General features: G+C 40.1%; 1 protein-coding gene across 2 annotated transcripts; it reads right to left on the reverse strand.

Annotated features, from left to right (window-relative positions):
- Positions 1-4,504: 4,504 nt before the first annotated feature.
- ern2 (endoplasmic reticulum to nucleus signaling 2) lies at positions 4,505-19,150 on the reverse strand. 2 transcript variants are annotated; one of them, XM_023417427.2, is made up of 24 exons: positions 18,801-19,150; positions 17,150-17,267; positions 17,031-17,064; positions 16,578-16,650; positions 16,420-16,492; positions 16,135-16,257; positions 15,933-16,034; positions 15,400-15,459; positions 15,055-15,271; positions 13,671-13,749; positions 13,333-13,483; positions 12,795-12,946; positions 12,320-12,508; positions 10,109-10,253; positions 9,735-9,839; positions 9,525-9,612; positions 8,680-8,869; positions 8,437-8,533; positions 8,092-8,291; positions 7,656-7,803; positions 6,987-7,114; positions 6,585-6,708; positions 6,419-6,486; positions 4,505-6,320 (listed from the first exon to the last, which is right to left on the reverse strand). In XM_023417427.2, the coding sequence occupies exons 1-24, from the start codon at positions 18,888-18,890 to the stop codon at positions 6,138-6,140; spliced, it is 2,937 nt and encodes a 978-aa protein (XP_023273195.1). In that variant the 5' UTR covers positions 18,891-19,150; the 3' UTR covers positions 4,505-6,137. The 2 variants fall into 2 exon arrangements, with proteins under 2 accessions (XP_023273195.1, XP_023273194.1); XM_023417426.2 differs by having other exon boundaries at positions 9,525-9,615.
- Positions 19,151-20,631: the final 1,481 nt, after the last annotated feature.

Raw genomic sequence — 20,631 nt, forward strand, 5'->3', positions numbered from 1 at the left:
CATAAAACAAGAAGAGTGACTCTATAGCAACACCATAGCAACCACCTAGTACTGCCTAGAAGATCATAGTAACCAGCTAGTAAAACGCCGGCAAACAATCAGAACACATTAGCAACCACCTTGAATTTGTAACCTTTAATTTATTAGGTAATTTCACTTAGATTAAGTTCTCTTTTGTAAGAGATGCCTGAGTGCAAAGCCAGACATAAGAAAAGCACGTACAGCGTCAGAGACAATCACAGACATCACCAAGTAGATTTTAAGTTTGAAGTATCAAACTGGCCAGCGGGATGAGACATTCAGGTTTTAAAATCCTCTAGACTAGAGTAAACAGGCCTGAGATCTGGCCTGATGAGCAGCTTTTGAAACAGACCTCACGTACACAAAAATGTAAAAAATAAAATAAATGTAGCTCTTCTTGTTGCCAGTGAGAACCACTCTGCTTTTTCATTTAGTACACAGCAATGAGCATGTTATCTACCTCCTGTAATGAAGCACAAAGCATAATGACAGCAATAATAATTATTATAATAATTTATTTTATCTATACGGGGCTTTTTAAAAAAGGTGCTCAAAAATGCTTTACATTCAAAAAGAAGTTACACACAAAAACCGAACAGCAGGAAGGTATTAAAAGAAGGTGGGTGAAAAGTAAAAGGAACAAATGCATTAAAAGAAGATATAAGACACACTCATGTAAAATCATTAGCGACAGAAGTGATAAACTGCATCCAGTTGTAAGGTAGAGCGAGCAGCATGATAATATATCCAAAGTCATTTTTTGTCCTCCAGAGAGAAACGTGTTTTTTCTTAGCCTTATCATTTATTAACACGCTAGCAATCCCCCAAAGACCATAAAAAACACCATAAAAAACCAACAACAACATGTCAGCATGCCGGTATGGCAACTTAGTGACACGTAAGCAACTCACCCACACTAAATATCCTATATGAAACCAATGACCTACCAACACCCCACTGTAAACCAGGCCCAAATGAGTTCCTGAGACAGCAAGCCTCAATTTATTATGATCTTTCTTAGTTTAAATCTAACTTAGCTAAAATTATGTATTAGAGAAATTAGAGATTCAGGGTCTGTTGACTAACCTCAGACCTGAGTACTATCACCCACATTTATCTGCAAAGCTGTGTGTGTGTGTGTGTGTGTGTGTGTGTGTGTGTGTGTGTGTGTGTGTGTGTGTGTGTGTCTGCATGTGTGTGAGTGAATTTGGTCTCATGACTCTGGTTAAGCTGATGTTTCCCTAAGGTTGTTTTGATTGGGCCTACAGCTGAACTCTGATATTTAATAATGAGCCAAGTACTCCCTGTGTTTCTGCCTCTACCGTTCACACACACACACACACACACACACACACACACACACACACACACACACACACGGACATGGGAACTGGAGAACGGACCAACGAATGAATCATACAGTGAAATATAAACAACTAATGGTTCATTAGCGGATGATCTGGCCATGACACATCACTGGACCCCAGGCCATCACGTCATTAAACCTCTTCTGTTTTAGTTCACACTGACAGTGGAATTAACTCAGTGATGTCTGGCATGTTATCAGCTCCGCAGGACGTGTTTTCTGTTTTGTCGCAGAGCCTCGAGGGCAGTTTGCTTGTTAATCAGTGAAGATGGGCACAACAGACGCACACGGAAAGATAATGATAAACACAACTACATATGCATACACAACCTCAGGAAAATGACTTCATGCCTCTTACAACAATTAAACTGAACATGTGGAAAGAGTTTATTAATCACTTGTCGATCCTCAGTAGTTTAGAGGAGCAATGTACAAGGCAGATGTCTCCCTCTGCTGATATAAAAGGAGTAATGCAACATTTTTAATTGACGCACCACTGCCTGTGGTTTGGACTCTCATGTTTTCTCTTGTAACTTGGAAAAAAAGGCTTAAAGTAACTCAGTGTTTTGCAGGCACTGACCTTTAAAGTGTTCTTCAGAGTAGCAGCTGCAGAATGGTTGAAGAAGACCAGTCCCACCAGGGATCAGGATCTGCACATTTACTCTAGAGGAGCAGCAAGGGGCACATTCAACACACACACACACACACACACACACACACACACACACAGTGGCAGATCTCTCACTCCCTGACCCCCAGCACAAAGGTTTTCCAGCTTTTTTTTGGTACACAAGTAGATTAAAATTCATACATGTGTAATAAAAAATAAACAAAATGTGCACACCAAAAGAATGTACAGATAAAAACAAAATACAAAGTCTGTAGCAGACGCCTCAATCTCCAATCTATACATAAATATGGGCATCACATAAAAAAAAATAAAAGTTCCTTAATAGTAGGCTTCTCATTCAGTGCAATCCTACAGTAACACACGAACATTACAAACAACAAACACTATAACGCACCTTGAGGAGCAGCAGGGGCACAGTCACGACTCACGGCGGCCGGCTCTCACTCTCTGACCCCTGCAGCGAGTCACAGGGAAAATAATAATGAGGACAAAACTCACTAAACTCCACAGATTTAATAAGTAATGGGAGTTTTTTTTTTTTTTTAACCAGCAAAACTAAGTGTGAAACTCAGCAACACATACACGATGATGTATAGTTACAGTTACACGCAGTTTAAACCAACAGAAGTTAGTTTTAATTGTGCGCAGCTTAACAAACATCACAACACGCCCTTACCGGCACGAACGTTTTTCAGCTTTTGACGGGGAGCGTGCAGCTACGTCACTCATGCGTCGTTTTGTACGTCGTTAATTAAAGCCCCCCTTGCTACAACAGGTAAACAGGAACTATAAAAAAAAAAACTATTCAAAATGGAGCCAGAAATAAAATGTCACTCCAACTTTATGACAAAGAATATTACACAAAAGTTTTGAGAACGTTCACCCAAAAAAAATAATTAAAAATAAATGAAAAATATATTAACCCAGCCACATAAGCATGGTAAGTAGTTTTGTTTGGGCACATTTCATTCACAAATGCACACATATAAATAAGATATTCATGGGAAAAAAAACAAATCTCACACATCATTGACCTGCAAATTTACAGAAGAGGGAATTTCTTTACTTGGAATAAGCTCCAATTAAGTATTAGAGGCATGAGGAGAGCACAATATGTTAAGAAAACTAAATAAAAAAAAACAGACAAAAACAATCTACTTCAATGTCAGTAGGTTTCTCCAACATCAAATCTATTCGTTGACAGGTTTCCCAGGAAAATATAGTCATACAGGTTATATAGTTCTGGCAGATTTTGTGGGAGTTAATCACAGCACGGCTCAGCGTGGTTCAGCATGGCTGAATTCACACGTATATGACACATTCAAATCTTGTGCCTTGTCATCATGAGTAAGACCAACTCTTTCATGATTAAACTGAACCAAATGATCCTGGTCATTAGGTTGTTATTGTTATTGCTATTGTTGTGATGCTGTGTTGGTGGTGATGGTGGTGTGAAAAAAAAAGAAAAACAGGATCATATTTGAAATGTGAAGTCTCACGTAGCGTAATTAATGTCTCAGAATGCATTATTACTAATGCATCATTTACTCTGTAAATTACATAAAAAAAACACCACTGCTTATCTTGTCTATCAACAGTAACAGCATGATGTTTTCCTCTCCACTAGGTTTAGAAAAATGAAAATAACCAACTGCAATTATGCTTATTGCTTGAAAGGGAGACAGCTACACTGCACCCCTTGGCAATGAAGGTTTATTTCTCATGATTTTATCCCTTATGGTTACTGCTGATCACTGTAGCAACTCCTACTGCAACAAGGCCTTAGATAATTACGTTCTGTATTTGAGGAACATCATGCTGTTATTATCCAGTAGTATTGAATTAATTTAAGGAATGATTCAGGAGAAGTCGTGTCCTTTTAAACCACCTATTTTACGCTGAACTTGTTGATGGAGGTTTTGGGAAAGAGGTAAACGCAGCATTTTATCTGTTGAAAACTGAGAAACGTAGAGCTGGACCTCTCATAGATAATACTTACATGCAGCTAATTTCACTCTCTATCAAAATCCCAGGAGTTTTAAGTGTATATTTTAATTTTAAAAAAGTCCAAGGATGACTTTTATTATTTCTCTGTAATATGAATATGTCAAATGTTCACAAATAAAAAAAAAACAAAAGTTTGATGGAAAATTAATATCAATATTATCAAACACTTAAAGTGCTTTAGTAAGTCTGTGTGGTTGTGTTTTGATCAGCTTTGATTGATGTGTGCCTGGAAACACAAGCAAACAAGCCCACAACTGTTCTCTCAGATCCTGATTCAAATGTTGCTTAATCCACAGAGAAAAAAACAAATACAGAAATCTGTCATGTGAAAACTGTGCTGACTTTGGCAGGAAATACCACATTCATGTAAGACCACATCGCTCACAGTAAGCAGCAGATTGAGAAAATGTTTTCAGAGTCTTTAAGGTAATTTTTTTACGACTTATTACTGCGCTGTAAAATAATGAGTGACAACCGAATAATTGTTTAATTATTACAATTTATTTTCTCACCAACTTGTGTATAATGGAAGTGTTAATGTTTAAGACCAAAAGATACGAACTGATTCTGCAGTTTCCTTTCTCTGTCTGCTCACAAACTCAAACACAAGACTTGATTTACTTCATTCTTTGGCACACCCAAAGCATCGATTTAATTCACTCATTCAAAAAAAAAAAAAAGTACAAAAGTTTGATTCTTCATCATTCATCCTACTGCAGCACTATAAACAAAAACTTCATCCAGCAGGTACACGGAGGGAACTTCACATGGCTCTAAGAGCGTTTGCTAGCGTTTTGTGAGCCTGTGAAGCAGTGTCGATATTCAGGCGTGTTGATCCAAAGAAACATACTGCATTTCAGTTAAAAATGGGTAAACAGCACAAAATTGCCCACACATGTCTGTAACTTCAAATGAAATGTGCAATGTAGTTGCCATTTTTTGCGTTATTGCCCAGACACACTGGTGATAAATCAAGATTTTCACAGCATATGCACACTGCCCACATTTAACAGCCCCAATGATATTTGGCTGTTACGCTCAATGTGCTGCCTTCAGTAAAAAACACAGCCGAGTACATTGTTCAGTCAATGTAGCTACCTTCAGAGGTGCAGTAAAGGACACACATACATCAAGTACATAAAAACAAACAGCGAAGCAAATACTGTGGAGCCTGTCTGCAGAGGAGTGGACAGAGGCACAGCAGCAACACCGACACGGCGAAAGTAAACTGTTGAAGTAGCCGGGTTAAATGGATAATGGAGATTTCTTCTGTGACACGCAGCTTTGTAACAACAACACAAGCTCTGTTTTCATGAATGTGTTGTCCAGTGTCTGTGTTACCTACAGTGCTGTGACAAAGTTAATCTGAGCTCCAAAGCCCTTCAGAAGTGATCATCACCCTCCACAGGAGACTCATATTTTAGTAAAGTGAATTCATCCCACACTCTAAAGTCCCACCAGGTTCCATATGAACCTATCATCAGGTTTTATTGGCTCCACAGGCAGTCATTACATTTTTAAAAGCTAAAGCCTGTAGCTACAGTCTACATGTGGGAACTGAGCAGCATTGCTTACAGTCATACACATTATGACAGAACTTTTTCACACTGTGAATATCCTCATAAAAGAAGTGATATTTTACTATTAATTTAATATGAAACATCATGCATGTTTCAGATGAACCTCAGGGTGGAGATGTTTGCTGAATGTCTCTCACCCTATAAATTCTTTAAAATAATTTCCTCTGGTGAAGAAGTTATTAACATTACAAATGTACAGTATGCAGTCTTTGTGGAGACACACATTCAGAGTGCTTTTTTAATTTAATTTTAAAACGATTTCTTGAGCAATGGCTGGAGAAAAATAGAATTAATCAATAAAACATCAAATCAAGGCATATAAAAACTTTTTCACAGCACTGGCCCCCCCCCCCCCAAAAAAAACAGTATGGGCTTTACAAAAGCAATAACAGGGCACTGTCAGGGATCTCCTTCGCTCACCAAAAAAGTAAACCGATGTATGTGTATGTGTGTGTGTGTGTGTGTGTGTGTGTGTAAGTGTCTGTGTGTGTGAATGTGTTAAGAGTGTATGGAGTGTAGAGTCATGTGGAAGTTATCTGGCGCTGGGGGGCAGATAGTACGGGTGAAACAGTCTCTCATGGGCGCAGATGTGCAGAGCAGCATGTGTGTGCATCAGTAACCGCGGAAACCGTGAGGTGAAGTAGCTGACGAAGCCTTCGGGCAGCTCGCCCAGAGTCTCCTGCACCTCTGGCGGCAACTCGTGGTAGTGATGTTTCTGTAACATGCGGAATGCAGAAAGTCAAAAAACAGACTGAAGGTGTCCATGTGAACGTGTCATGTCGAAGTGTATGTCATATAAGTGTGTCAACTGACCTTGTTCCTCATGGCTCTCAGCAGGTCTCGGACTGAGTTTCCTTTATACGTCCTGAATCGCCGCAGGTCTGAAATGCACATGAGAATAAAACCTATTGTTCACCACTGATGGCTTCGTAATCCTGCACAGTTATGTGATACTATGTGGGCATGTTGGTGTGTGTACCTGTCTGTAGAGGCACAGAGATATGCATCCTCCAGTTGGTTCGGACCACAGCTCGTCCTGCAGTTTCCAGTCTGACCACAATCCGACTGTCTGCCGGTTCTTTCTCAATGCGATCACTCACATCCTTCGTACAGAAACATACACAGAAGAAAAATGTGAGTCTTAAGACAGAGACTTGCAGAAACATTAACAATTAACTGCACTACCCAGACTCATAGCCCTCTTGCACGTTTCTTGATCAGTGTTGATTACCAGGAAACAAAAATAAAACCTATTTTTTTTAACTTTTTTAAAACAGCAACCAAGAAAAAATAACTTTTTGAAAGAAATGAAAGGAGACCTGTAGCATCACAAACGTTGCTATCCAAAACCAAATGACCTCTTTAAACTGTCTCAACACACCTGGAAAAAGAGCAGCTGCTTCTCTGGGCTCCAGAAGAACGGATGTTTGAGCACACAGGCGGTGGAGGGGCGAGACTCGGCCTCAGCACTGATCATTTGATCAATCAGATCCTGTGCTATGACGTCATCTGATTTCACAGATATATAAAATGTTGTTTTCAGGTAAGTCATGTATAGTTTTATGTCTGTTTCATTACAATCTTACAGATTTTTGTGATCATTATGATCCAAAACGCAGTCTGATGAAAAGCCCAGGTCCAGAAATGCACAAGAAAAGGTTGAAATCCTTCTGTTTAATAGAAATACTATGTTTTAGTCTTGGACCTTCGTCAGGCATCCAGAAATAAAACTTACCTCAAGTGAAGGCAAGAATATTTTTTGGAGCTGAAGTGAATTTGCTAGGAAGACAGTTTGTTGACATGTGTCTAAAGTCACCCATTCCTCTACATTCGCATGCAAATTATTCCTGATTTGAAATTCAAAGGAATTCAAAGCCTCCACAAATAACAAAGGAATTTACAGAATTTTAATTCTTTAACTATTGGGACTGGAAGAATGCAGATTTCTTGAGGGACAGATTTGTTTTAACTACGTGTTTCACAATAAAGATTATAACCATCAGGATGAACAAACTCAGAAAGACACATGTGCACAGATGTGTGCCCTCACCGTGTATATCCTCCATAAAATGTGAGAGAGAATATTCCCCTGACAGAATGTTGACCTGTCGTCTCAGTGCATCGCCAAAAGGGTGCTGCCCCCTGCTGACCACGTAATAAAACACACAGCCGGCTGAGAACACGTCCACTGCTGCTGTCTGAAGAAGAAGAGAAAAACTCTATCAGTAAGCTGACAAATACAAAAAGTCTAAACATGAGTAAAAATACAACAGTATGTAGAGTCTCTCAGCCTCGGTGTTTGGGTTTGGTTACGGGAGATTATTAAGACTGAAAAATGACAAGCAAAACAAAAACAAAGAAACAGTTTTAAACCGTCAATTCTGCGTCTGAAGAGTTGTTTCTTTTCCGTGGCCAATTATCAGAGTTGACTGAATCAGTTCGGAGGTTTGAAGACTGACCACTCTGCCCTGTAATTTGCATCTTACCGGTTTATTTCCAGGTGTATCCCGCAGTACTTCAGGGGCTATCCACCCCTCAGTTCCTGGTATTCCTGACCGCAAAGAAAAGCTGCTCCGACCGTCTTGGATCTTCTTACAGAGCCCAAAGTCAGAGATGAGAGCTCGGACCCGACCCAACGCACTGGGGCCGGAGAGGAGGATGTTTCTAGGCTTCAGGTCACGATGGACTAAAGGAAGAGATGAAGGAGTCAGGTGGAGAGGGAGGAATAAGAAGTTGTCACGGTAAAGTAGTACTACATGCCATATGCAGGAGTTTAGGAATATCTTTTGTGTGTATACATGTATATTTGTGTATATGTGTGTTTCTCCGACCTATGTTGAGTGAGTGCAGGTGTGAAAGGCCGCACAAGGTCTGTTCCAGCAGAGTTATAGGGTTCAACTGAGGGAAGCAAGATGGATCCTCCACATACTGCAGAAAACACAGACACATCAGATAACATGCAACAACATGTGTTAGTTTTGTCATTAAGGCCTGCTAACTCTAAACTGCTTTAACAGTAGAAAAGAGTGCACTGACATGGTCTTACAGTACTTTGCTCTTTCACAAACACTGACCTGTTGCAGGGTTGCAGTGCACAGCTCGATGGCGATGTATGTGAAGAGGCGGTCTCTTTCCGTGCAGAAGTATCGGATGACGTTCGGGTGAGTGTCGGACTCTCGGAGGAGCTGCACCTCTCTCTCTGCTACCTCAAAACACTCAGGCAGGATTCGCTTCACCGCCACGTGGCGCCCGTCAAATTTACCCCTAATATCACAGAGCATTCATAATATATCATGAATAGTGTGTGTGTGTCAGAACAATATATGTTGTCTCAAAATGTCTGCAATTTTTGAGGAAACACACACGCAGTGGAGAACATTTACTGTTACTGTTTTTACAGTAAACTGCATGTTAAATAACTGAGGTTTTGTATGATTTAGCTCATTAACTCAAAATTACGTAAGCTTTCTGTCACTGCTGACCCTTTTCCAAAGCAGAGCAGAAGTCAATCTACCCACTGACTTACATTCTTTTCACTATGGTATGAAAACCAAATTGCTTTGACACTGACATTCAGAGGCCTTCTTAATACAACAAATAACCAAATAAAGGCAGCTAATTGTTCACTATGATGGATTACTTCCTCAAACTGTCTCAAGGAAAATTTCTGCAAGTTATTTTTCATCCTGTTAATAAATCAGTCTCAACAAATGTCAGTGTAAAACAGTGTTAAAACCTATGTTACACTTTGTAAAATAATTGGCAGAAATGTAGAGTATATCTGTTTTGCAGTTAATGATCTAACAAATGTAAATCCACTGATATAGTTCAATGATTAAGGCTGATGCTATCAACTGTGGTAACAGCACAGTGGTAAAACAAAGCACAGTGAAAAACACACATGCACACACTGTCATACCTGAAGACAAAAGTTCCCGCTGTGCCGTGTCCAAGGACGTCAGATGGAGTGAAGGAGATTTTACCCACCTGCACCTCATCACTGTTTCCTTCTGAGACAGGTGGGAAAGAAGAAAAGAGCAGAGAGAAATGAATCTCATCTGAACAGCGAAGGACAGAAGGATATGATATACAATATGTCTAAAGACACAAACAATGTTTGATGTTTTACCTGCTGTGGGTTTGAGCCCAGCTGTGCCATTTTTATCAACATCTGAGGTGCCACTGCTGTGAGCGTGAGGACTAGGCGGAGGGTCAGCAGACACAGGCAAAGAGTCTGGATATAGAAAAGTGTAGATGTAAAGTATGTGTGTACATCTTTTGCAAGTTTTATATAGAACTAACTTTTTCTGTACCTAATTTAATCAAGAAATGAATAATCAATGTTTCTGCTCTTGGAGATTCAAAACTACTTTATGCATTTTAATAATCCTTTATGTCTTTGGTGCAATAAAAAGGAAAACGTTTAATCATTGAACTCAACCCATAAGTCTTTAAATAAAGGGAATAAAGCATATCAGAGAACTTGTTTTATCAGTTGCTTACCACTGGAGAGGTTTGTGTCAGTTGAATGGGTTGTGTCTAAAGAAACTGTCTGAGTGCTTGTCTGCATGTTGGTCTGCATGCGCTGCAGACGAGACTCAAAAGCCTCTTCCAGTTGCCTTTGAGCTTTCAGCTGCTGGGCTGCACGCTAGAGAAAACACAATAACAGATACAGATCAGATTAAAGGCTTTTTGAGGATGGAGGTTGAGAGTTCAGCATCGAGAATATTGTAACACAACGCTACAAGACTGCCAAGAAAAACACAGTAAATACTATTAAGCCCTCAAAACTAGCTAAAAAAGAGCCATTTGAAGTGCATGCCTCTGCATAATTACTGCTAATTACTGTTATTATTGTAACAAATTATGCCCCATTTAAATAAGCTGATGAAAGCATACACATCTGTCCTGACATGTTGTCTTCATATGACAGACAGCCACTGTTAATGAGTTTAATACTGTAACCATAGCACATCCAAGCTTAGAAATATAGATTTATTTTTAACACAGTGCTTGACAAAAATGAACCTGTTCATTAATTAAGATACAAATTTATGCTGGAAATTACCACAAAATCTAATCACCTTTTTTGCAAATATGATGCGTCTATAATGTATTGTTATTAAGTTACAAAGCCACCACAATGATTTAATGTCCTCTTTATGATCTCTACCGTGGCAGCATAAAAACAGCTACAGTGGTGGTGAATACAGTACATTTTGCATCTCTGTGTTTATTTTGGGACAGTTATTTTTCTTATTCCTGACGATAATTAGTCAAATGTTTACCACACATTACATAGAGCTGTTTCCAGAAGGTTTCGGCTACATCTTCTTCACTGACATTATGCAAAATGCAGCCAGAAAAAAAAAGAAGGTATTTTTTCACTTTTTCCTCAACTGTGAACATTATTATCATAATTTCTTTGTTAGACCTACATGTGTGAACAAAATATTCATAACTGTTCTTCAGGGGTTAATGAATAGCCGGCACTAGAACTTACTAATTTAAACAGAAGTAGATGAAAACCTAACTGCAGGAGATGAACTTTTCTATTACAAAATAACCCTTCAGATGCAATGACAGCCTGCAATCACCAATTAAAGGCACATAATTGAATCTAAGAATGGATATTTCATCACATGTTCATATCTTTAAAGAAATTCAGTATTTGGGAAATGTCTTGCCGAGAGTTTGATGAGAATATCATTACCACATGGTCACTGCATCTTGCCAAGAAATATTCCAAATTATAATTTCTCATCTTCACACTTCAGTTTTCACATGGATTGAACAAAAACAACACAGTGTGTTAGATAGTGAGTTTCAGAGGAGCTGGAAGGAGGACTAAACTTTCAGGCAAAGCCAAGCTAGCTGTTTCCCCCTGTTTCCAGTCTTTATATAGAATAGTTATATAGTCTTTATAGAGAATAGTTAGTTGCATGGTTCAATCCTGTCATTGAACTCTTGGCCAGAAAATGTATGTCTAAACATTTTCAAAAACTATTGCTTCAAGAATAAACCCTGAAACCTTGGACTGTATTTATCAAACTGCTGCTGCTCAAAGTGACTGCAGTGCACACTGATCTGTTTTCTGTATAATGAAAATAATAATAAAATAAAATTAGATTAATTAAATTTATCCATGGGGGGAATTTGCAATAATAATAATACATTAACTGAAGCAGTATAATTAATTATAATTAATTATTTGCATGTGAACATTTGATATCATGTTAAACCACTTTTTAATTGTTTGGCATTCATCAGGGTGCAAACAACCAACAAGAATAAATATACACTGATTCAATTTTGTTTCCATTTCAGCCAATTTCCTATTATTTAAATTTCCATTCATATATTTACACATCATAAATATGTTCAATTGTTGTTCATTCCCATTTAAGTCACTCCCAGAGATTTTAAGATTTCAATAAAATTAACAGAATAACATGCCACTGAATGAACCATAAAGATTTTTTTGAATAATGTACAATAAGGCAGATGTAATCTATCAGTCTATATCTCTGACTGGCTATTCCTCCTCTGAACAAATGTGATCAGTCATGTGATCACTTGAAAGTTGCTCATAAATCTTATTTTTACACTTTGCTGTACATTTCTGGTACTTCAGAGCAAGTGTGATTCTAAGAAGTCTGATAAATACGAGCCCTGCATTTTAAACGCACATAGACATAAAACACACAAACTCACAACAGGGTATGTGAGCACGAAGGCCAGCCATCCCCCCAGCAGCAGCGTCAGAACAGCCAGGGTCAGACGGTCCTGAGTCACGTAGACGGGCAGCACAGCGGCCGGCCTCTGAGCCTGTCCTGAACTGCCCCCATCCATCCCTCCGCTGTTAGCATTAGTGTCGCTGTGGCCACCAGCAACTGTCTGGAACTGAAGGACACAATAAGACAACAGAGAGAAGACACAATGAAAATATGATGAGGCTTCAGTTTTTTTTTTCTATCTGTGTTTGTCTGCTTTATTTCATATAAAGCAGTCTGCGATCAAAGTGGTTGTTAAAGGGCCGTTGAATAGTTCATTACATCGATTCTTTGGTCTCTGGCTCAGCTTGAAGCTGGCTGTAATGGACAGTATTAGCTTAGTAAGAGAGGATAATTGCCTAATATCATTGGTGTAATTTACTGACTCTCAGGTCTTAAGTTGTGGTGTGACTCACATATCGATGGTGGTAGTGGGAGGCAGGGGAAACAGGGGAGGCAGAGGAGCCAGGAGGTCGAGGGGGGATGACTGCCTCACCAGAACGCTGCAGAGTGACTGGGAAATCCCTCAGCATGGTGGTGTGGGCCACTGGAGGGAGCTCATGGTGGCCTAAAACCCATAAAGACACACATGTAATGAAATTAGAGCTGTATGAATGTCTGTGTTGGTGTCAGGGCTGGGGTCACTTTCTTGTCTGGTCAATAAATCAGAGAGAAATTTCAGTTTTGAGGGAACTTTGCAACCTTTTTTTTTTCTTAAGCCAGAGTTCTTGCTTCTAAAATTTCAATATGGTAAAAAAAAGGGTGAGGGTTTTCAGATTTCAGAATTTCACTTTCATCATTTTGTGTATGTATCCGGTTTCAAGACATTCTGACCATAAAGTGAGACTTTTCAAGTTAAAAGTGAGATTTGCCTGCTTTAGCTCAGTACTTCCATGTCTACATGATCAATAGTTTCTCTGTTCAAAAGGCTGTGTAGGCTGTGCGTGTGTTTACCTATTAGCAGCCAGTGGTTCTTCTGGCTGTTTGTGCTCCCTGGCGGATAGCGCACATCAGTGGACGGTGTAATCTCACACTCCCCTGGCTCTCTGACCGTCACTCCTGCCGTATCAGGACCTTCAATCCGAGCCAGGGTCAGACCGCGAGGCTGCCATGACAACCAGAACCACAAACCACACACAGTTGTTCGCTTTCTGATAAACCTGATCTGTTGTACTGTATTATAAATGTTCTGTTAAAGTAGGAGGGAGTGCTACTACAGATGTGGATGTTGGAGGAAACTGGATGTGTGAATGCTGATATATAACAAAAATGGATTATATATTTGAACTCACCACTAAAGAGACTCCATGGTGGACGAGGGAAGTTGAGGCGTAGAGGTGAGAATCCAATTTTCCAACAAAGAGAGTGGGTCTTTAAGAAAGAAAAGCTGGGTTATTTCCTCGGCGTGAAAGTGAAAACTTGTCAAGCTTCTATCAGCAGGATACCTCAAACACTCACACAGTGATTTTTTATCAAATATAAATCATCATATTGATCTTTGGACAAGGAATAATGATTAGATTTGGGGTTTTCCAGATTAAAACAATTATCAGTTAACACCAATAACTGAAATATGAATACAAACTAGTTTTTAATAAAAACTTTACATTTAAACTGACGTTATATTTAATTTATAATAAGTTTAAAGTTTTCTCTGCCGTTGAATGTGTTTTCTTGCCGGAGGCAGGTGGTGGCTATTGTTGCTTGACAAGAACTTTGGTCATTGTTGTGTTTACAAGACAAGAGGTTATAATACGCCCTCTGAGTAGCGCTATGTCTTCAGGGCAGATTGGAGGCTACAGTGAGTCGCTATCAGAAAGTGACGAGACGAGGCTAGCTGGTTAGTGTGCTAACTAAAAGATGTGGGAGGTGAGAGTTAACATTGCCGTTACTTTCCACTGCTGGAGACAGCTCTTGGTTAGTAAAGGAATGAAGTTTGTTGCTGAACTCGCAACGTTTCTTCTAGTCTGGTAAGTAAACAGCTGTCAATGCTAATGCTGGCTAAGTAGCGATAGCAAAACTTAAAAAGAGCTCCTTTAAACTGCAGTACTAGTAGTTAATACTGTGTTACCAGTTAACTCTCAGTGAAACAGACCTTACCGTGGGATAAAAAGACTATAAGCAAACTTTTTGCCTGTAGTAAGTGGATGTGGGAGTATGATAATATCACTGGAGATATCATGATTGAGACAATAAGAGACTTACAAGGTCTTTGCATATACCCTGTGTACCTCTGTATTCACAACAACAATTGGGTGCAGTATAAGGGCAGTTCTCGGAGGATGTTCAGAAGTGGCCAAGGTCTGTGCTCTCTGCAACCCTTCTAGTTACAGTCATTATGAATAACTATTAGTCAGGAAACCAGCCAGAGGATATCACTTCAGGACTGAACATAACAAGGGCAACTGTGGCTCAGGAGGTAGAGCGGGTCGTCCACTAATTAGAAAATCGTGGTTCGATCCCCGGCTCCTCTAGTCCGCGTGTTGAAATATCCTTGGGCAAGATACTGAACCCCACTTTGCCCCTGATGGCTGTATGAATGGGTGAATGTGGCAAGTATTGTAAAGCGCTTTGAGTGGTCAGTAAGACTGGAAAAAGTGCTACATAAGTGCAAGTCCATTTACCATTCTACTCATTCATATGCATGTGTGTGTACACCAACAATTTTTCTCTTACACAAGTTGTGTTTGTGCACTGGCTTGCTCCTTTACAAACTGATAGCTCCACTTCAAAGTGGAGTGTGTGTCTGCCTGGTCGTTGGCAGAGGAGAATGTGAGGAAGCGTAGCGTTTCCATGGCGAGGGACAGATGGGGAGCGTGTCTTAGCGAGTCACCAGAATACAGGTAGACACCTACGACGGGTGAGCCATAGTTCTGACTCCACAGGACGTCACCTAGAAGACAAAAATGGAGCACTTAGTTTTACTGGAGGGCAGAGATCAAATAAAAGGCACACACTCAACCCCTCACATATAAAAGTCGTGATATATTCACATAGCAAAAACCACACACCTCTCCCTACCTGTCTCTCTGTCAACTGTCACAACAAGACCATCACCGCTCGACACCAGATGGGCCATTTCTGGAGGCAAAGCAGGTAGTACAGGTTAGTATCGCACAGGGTGGAATACAACAAGATCTGCACCAAAAAAAAAAAAAAATAATAGCCCTATTCTTTCACTAACTATATACCATGTTTCACTGAAGCCTGTTAATACATTTTTAAATATAGAGCAAACAATAAAAAAGCTATAAGTTTAAGATTCAAAGCATATTCCTGGGTTTAGAAATAGTAATGGGACAAGAAAATGCACCAAAAATTTTAATCGACTTAAATGTTGTTGAATTTAATTCATGAGACTACAAGCGAAGAGACTCTACAGTAGTCTATTCTTTCATTCCATAGATACAAATGCACCTGTTCTAGACATATGGATATTCAAAGTATTAGTATTAACATATTAGCAGGAAGTTCATATTTACATTTAGCTAATCCACCCATAATCCTGTCATGTCTGTCTGTCTGTCTAAGTGAATGTATGTCCAGGGACGTACTGTAGTCTTGTTTCTCATCGTAAGGGGGAGCAGAGTAATCATTGTAGGTAGCGTTCCATCGCAGCTCTTGTGTCTTGGTGTCAAACATGGTAACCACATATTCTGGAAAACAAACAGGTGGAAAATTCATGAGTAGCAGGCCAAGACTGTACCTCAGCAACATGCATGTGTGTGCATGTGCGTGTCTACCTGTGTGACATACCTGTGCGTCCTATGTAGAGCAGAGGAGTGTTGGGGCAGATGGATTCAGAGGAGGAGGTGGTTAAACTGGTTTGCTTTACACCCGTCTCAGGATCCACCACAAACCACACATCCTGCTTTTTACCTGCAGCAGTGTCATCAATGAGGCATGTCAAATATTTCTTTGTTTCATCTGTCATTCTCCATCTCTGACAACTGTCTAGCACACATTGATACAAAAAATCATACTTTTTCTAGGCATATGTCACTGTCTAACACACACACACACACACACACAATGTCTCACCTGTATAGAGTATACCATCGGAGCTCCTGCAGGGAGCTGACTGAACCAGCTCTGGGATGGTGAATGGCAGTTTCTGCAGATAAATCAAAACAATGGGTTCAAAAAGTGAAAACAGACACACAAACTGACACACATAAACAAACATTGCGTTTCCTCACCATCAAGCCTTCCTTGTATTTGCCGCCCAGTACATATAAGCTGCCATCATTGGGGTCCGGGAGAAAACCTGGCCTACAAAAACAACATTCATACAATGATGGTACAATGATTCATTTATACGTGTTTGTAGGAATGGGTTTTATTTTAAATGTTAAATACTGCTTTCAATTTACAATACTAATGTCAAAAAAGTATATATATTTGTGCATTTTTATGTCTTAACCTCTAGTCCTCTAAGGTGCCCCTTCAGGTCCTTATTTTTAGAACATTTTTAAACACTTATTTCTACAAAACTCTTTAAATGCTGTCTAAACACAAGCAAATTTGCCTACATGAAAAGGAATAAAATGATCTCCATTTGGATTTAATTCAGGTGCTATCAGATCAAAGATTAAGTAAAGAAGACAACAAATCTTGTCAAATTTTTGTATAACGATGTGTATGCTACTCACTCTGTGAGGTAGACAGGTACTTGGATGATGGGGTCTGAAAGAATTCAAAGAACGATTTCATGAGAAATTTTTAAAATGAAAATAAACAGGAAATATAACCGATGTCTGTAAGTATGAACCTTCTCGTAGGGTCCACTTGATGTCTCCTGACTGTTTGGAGACAGCATGCAGACTACCGTCCAGTGTTGAGACAAACAGGAGGGACTCTGGGAGGGTGACTGATCTGACCCCTCCAACCTGATGAGTCGAGAGAGAGAGCGAGAGAGAGAGAGCGAGAGAGAGAGAGAGAGAGAGAGAGAGAAACTTTAGGCCAGCTGTCTGACAGGGAGTTCAGTCACCGTGTCATGTATCCAAGATTTCAGCATAGCTCAACTACAGTGTGTGCGTGTCTGTGCGTGTGTGTGTGTGTGTGTGTGCGTGTGGGGGAGTGGGTGTGTCAGGTCTGCCAGGGGTTGATAGTCTGGCTCTGCAGTAAGTTTCTTCTCCCATAATCAGACTGTTACTCATTTAGCAGGATATCCTTATTCTCCTTACCAACACTACACCCTCTACACTCTACACTTGAGAGCTTGTGTGTGTGTGTGTGTGTTTGTCAATGTGTGTGTTCACCGCTCCCATATTTACCCACCAAGGGGTGGCAACTGGCAACACAGAACAGAGCAGCACGCTGTGGTAAAAACACACCATGGTAAACGCAGAGTAAAGACTTGCACAGACGTCCTCATGCACATACACATACAAACACGCACAGGTGAATTATAATCAGACAGATAAAAGCCCCTCCACCGCTCATACAAAAGACCCCCAGACTGAAAGCCAGTTTGCGTCTCTTTATGGTATTTCTACTTTTCTTTATTAGATGGGCCTAGGCTAGATTTGAACCTAGTCCGCTACAATAAGGACAAACAAACAAGCCTTAATTATGGTATACGCCCTACTAGGTGACCTATTCATGTTCATTTTTCATGTCTTTGAAGTAGTTTTGTGTGTCTTTTTGGTCAATTGGGGTCTTGTCGTTGTTTTGTGTCGTTTTATGGTAATTTCTATTCTCTTAGTGGTTGTTTTGTATCTCCTTGGTCATTTTGTGTCTCTTTGTAGTCGTTTGAGGCTTGTTTGGCATCTCTTTATGATCATTCTATGCGTCTTTATGGTCATTTTGTGTGTCTTTATCGTCGTTTTGCATCTCTTTGTGGTTGTATTGTGCCTTTTTGTGGTAATTGAGCATCTCTTCGCGGTCATTTTGAATCTTTTTGTGGTTATTTTATTTATTTATTGTATCTCTTAAAATGTTTTTGCATCTCTGTTGCCATTTTGTGTCTCTGTAGTTCTTTTGAGTTTCTTCGTAGTTGTTTCATCTTATGTCTTTTAACTGAGTTCTTTCAATCAAACAATAAATATTAACAGATACCACCCCCCACCCCCCCAGCCCCCCACCCGGACCTCACGGGCCCATGGAGCTGCGCACAGGCACGCGCTCACACTCACATACACACACACAGATAGAGAGAAAGAGAGACATAGAGTGAGAGAAAGAGAAAGAGGGAGAGGCGGTATTAACTTTCTTCAGGCAATTCAGACTCCCCAGTGAGCTGCTAAACACTTTAAACGTCCTGTCATAACATGGCAACTTCACTTGATCCTGAAATAGACACAGAAGAGCAGCGTGATGCCAGTTGCGTTCTAAGCTCCGCATAAATCGCAAGACACAAACAGTATTAACAACCACAACAACAACAACAACAACAGAAACAGCCACACTGTAAAGTTTACCTGAAATAGTTTGCCTTCCCAGGACAACAGGAGAAGAGACAGCAGCAGGCGCCCCAGAACACCCATGACCCCCAAAACACCGACTTTCATGGCTCTGAACAAAACGGAAGACTAAAGCTATTGAACTAACAACAGAGGTCGAACTCTCTCTCCATTTCTAGCGCGGGCGTCCATCGGTCAAAAAGTTAACACCGGCCGTTTAACATGGCCAAAGCTGTTCTGACAGTTAACAAACACGTTGAGATTTAAGCTAGTAGTACCGCTTTAAATCCATAATAACACCAACGCAACCGTTGCCATTATTCCATGTTTCCGTGTTGGGACGGAACCAGTGACGTCAAGCAGCGAACTGTCAAGCAGCGAGGTGGGCGTGGCTCTTTTTTTTTTCTTCCAAAAATTCCCCATCGCACGCTGAGTGACAGGAGGCTTAACCAATAGGCTCAGAGCCTGGGAACAGAAGGGGAGGGGCTGTAGAAAAGACTGGAACACGTGGAGACAGACAGCAGGACAGTGGTGAACGCAACAAGAGCATCTTTTTGTGCAATAGAAAGTGGTGGAGGGCGTCAGTATTTGTTCTGCACTCTCTCTATGCACCCCCCCACAGTATCATACACACGTCAGTGGTAGAAAGTACTTTCACATCAAGTGCTGTTCTTAGGTTCTATTTTTTTTACTTTACATGAATTACTAGAATATATGTACATTTAGCGCAAGTATGACAACGACATTAGGCAATACCCCCTAAACTGGAATTTTTTATTATACAACATGAACAACTGCTGAAGAATTATACTCCATGCACGGATCATATTCGACTTTATGCTTCCACTTAACAACATTTTAGAGGGAAATGTACTTTTCACTTTTTATTCCGCTACTTTGTATTTGGCAGGTAGTGAATTTGCCAGTTAAGGTTTTAGATAATTTTATAATGACTTGTGATATAATAATAATAATAATAATAATAATAACTAGAAAATTCCTTAAGATTTTTGAATCCTTATCCTAACTCTGACCTCAGTCACTCAAAAAGCTCTTGAAACTGTGAAGACTGGCCAAAGTGACCTCACAATGATGGTTTCGAACCTAAATTTGTCCCCACAACCATAGCAAGACATGTATACACACACATACGTGCCCTAACAGAAGACGATCTGCAATAAAGCTACTGTGATTCCTCCTGCTACAACAGAACAACATGGACAACAGTTTAAAAAAAGAAATGCCCTGAGTTAATCAATCTAATTAGCCAATCACAGTCAGTTGTGTGAAAGCCTCCAAAACGCTGTGTTACCACATTGAGACACTAATATAGTTAATATCCAAAGGTGGAGATGGTTTGTGTGTCTGTCAATATACACTCACTGGTCACTTTATTAGTTGCACCTTGCTAGTACTGAGTTGGACCCCTTTTTGCCTTCAGAACTGCCTTAATTCTTCGTGGCATAGATTCAACAAGGTGCTGGAAACATTCGTCAGAGGTTTTGGTCCATATTGACATCATAGCATCACGCAAGTTGCTGCAGATTTGTCAGCTGCACATCCATGATGCAAATCTCCCGTTCCACCACATCCCAAAGGTGCTCTATTGGATTGAGATCTGGTGACTGTGGAGGACATTTGAGTACAGTGAACTCATTGTCATGTTCAAGAAACCAGTTTGAGATGATTTGAGCTTTGTGACATGACATGTTATCCTGCTGGAAGTAGCCATCAGAAGATGGGTACACTCTGTTTATAAAGGGATGGACATGGTCAACAACAATACTCAGGTAGGCTGTGGCGTTTAAACAATGCTCAACTGGTACTAAGGGGCCCAAAGTGTGCAAAG

Source organism: Seriola lalandi, unplaced genomic scaffold, assembly GCF_002814215.2.
Source record: "Seriola lalandi dorsalis isolate HSWRI2012SDOR001 ecotype SW California unplaced genomic scaffold, Sedor1 jcf7180002054574, whole genome shotgun sequence".
Classification (NCBI taxonomy): Eukaryota; Metazoa; Chordata; class Actinopteri; order Carangiformes; family Carangidae; genus Seriola; species Seriola lalandi.

Bases quoted from the DNA above. Each gene is read 5' to 3' on its own strand.
- ern2 (XM_023417426.2), bottom strand. From the start codon at position 18,890: ATGAAAGTCGGTGTTTTGGGGGTCATGGGTGTTCTGGGGCGCCTGCTG. The intron at 16,651-17,030 runs GTGAGTAGCATA...TTGTTTTTGTAG, and splicing joins GTACCTGTCTACCTCACAGA to GCCAGGTTTTCTCCCGGACC. The intron at 6,709-6,986 runs GTGTGTTGAGAC...TTCTGTACGAAG, and splicing joins AGCAGCTGCTCTTTTTCCAG to GATGTGAGTGATCGCATTGA.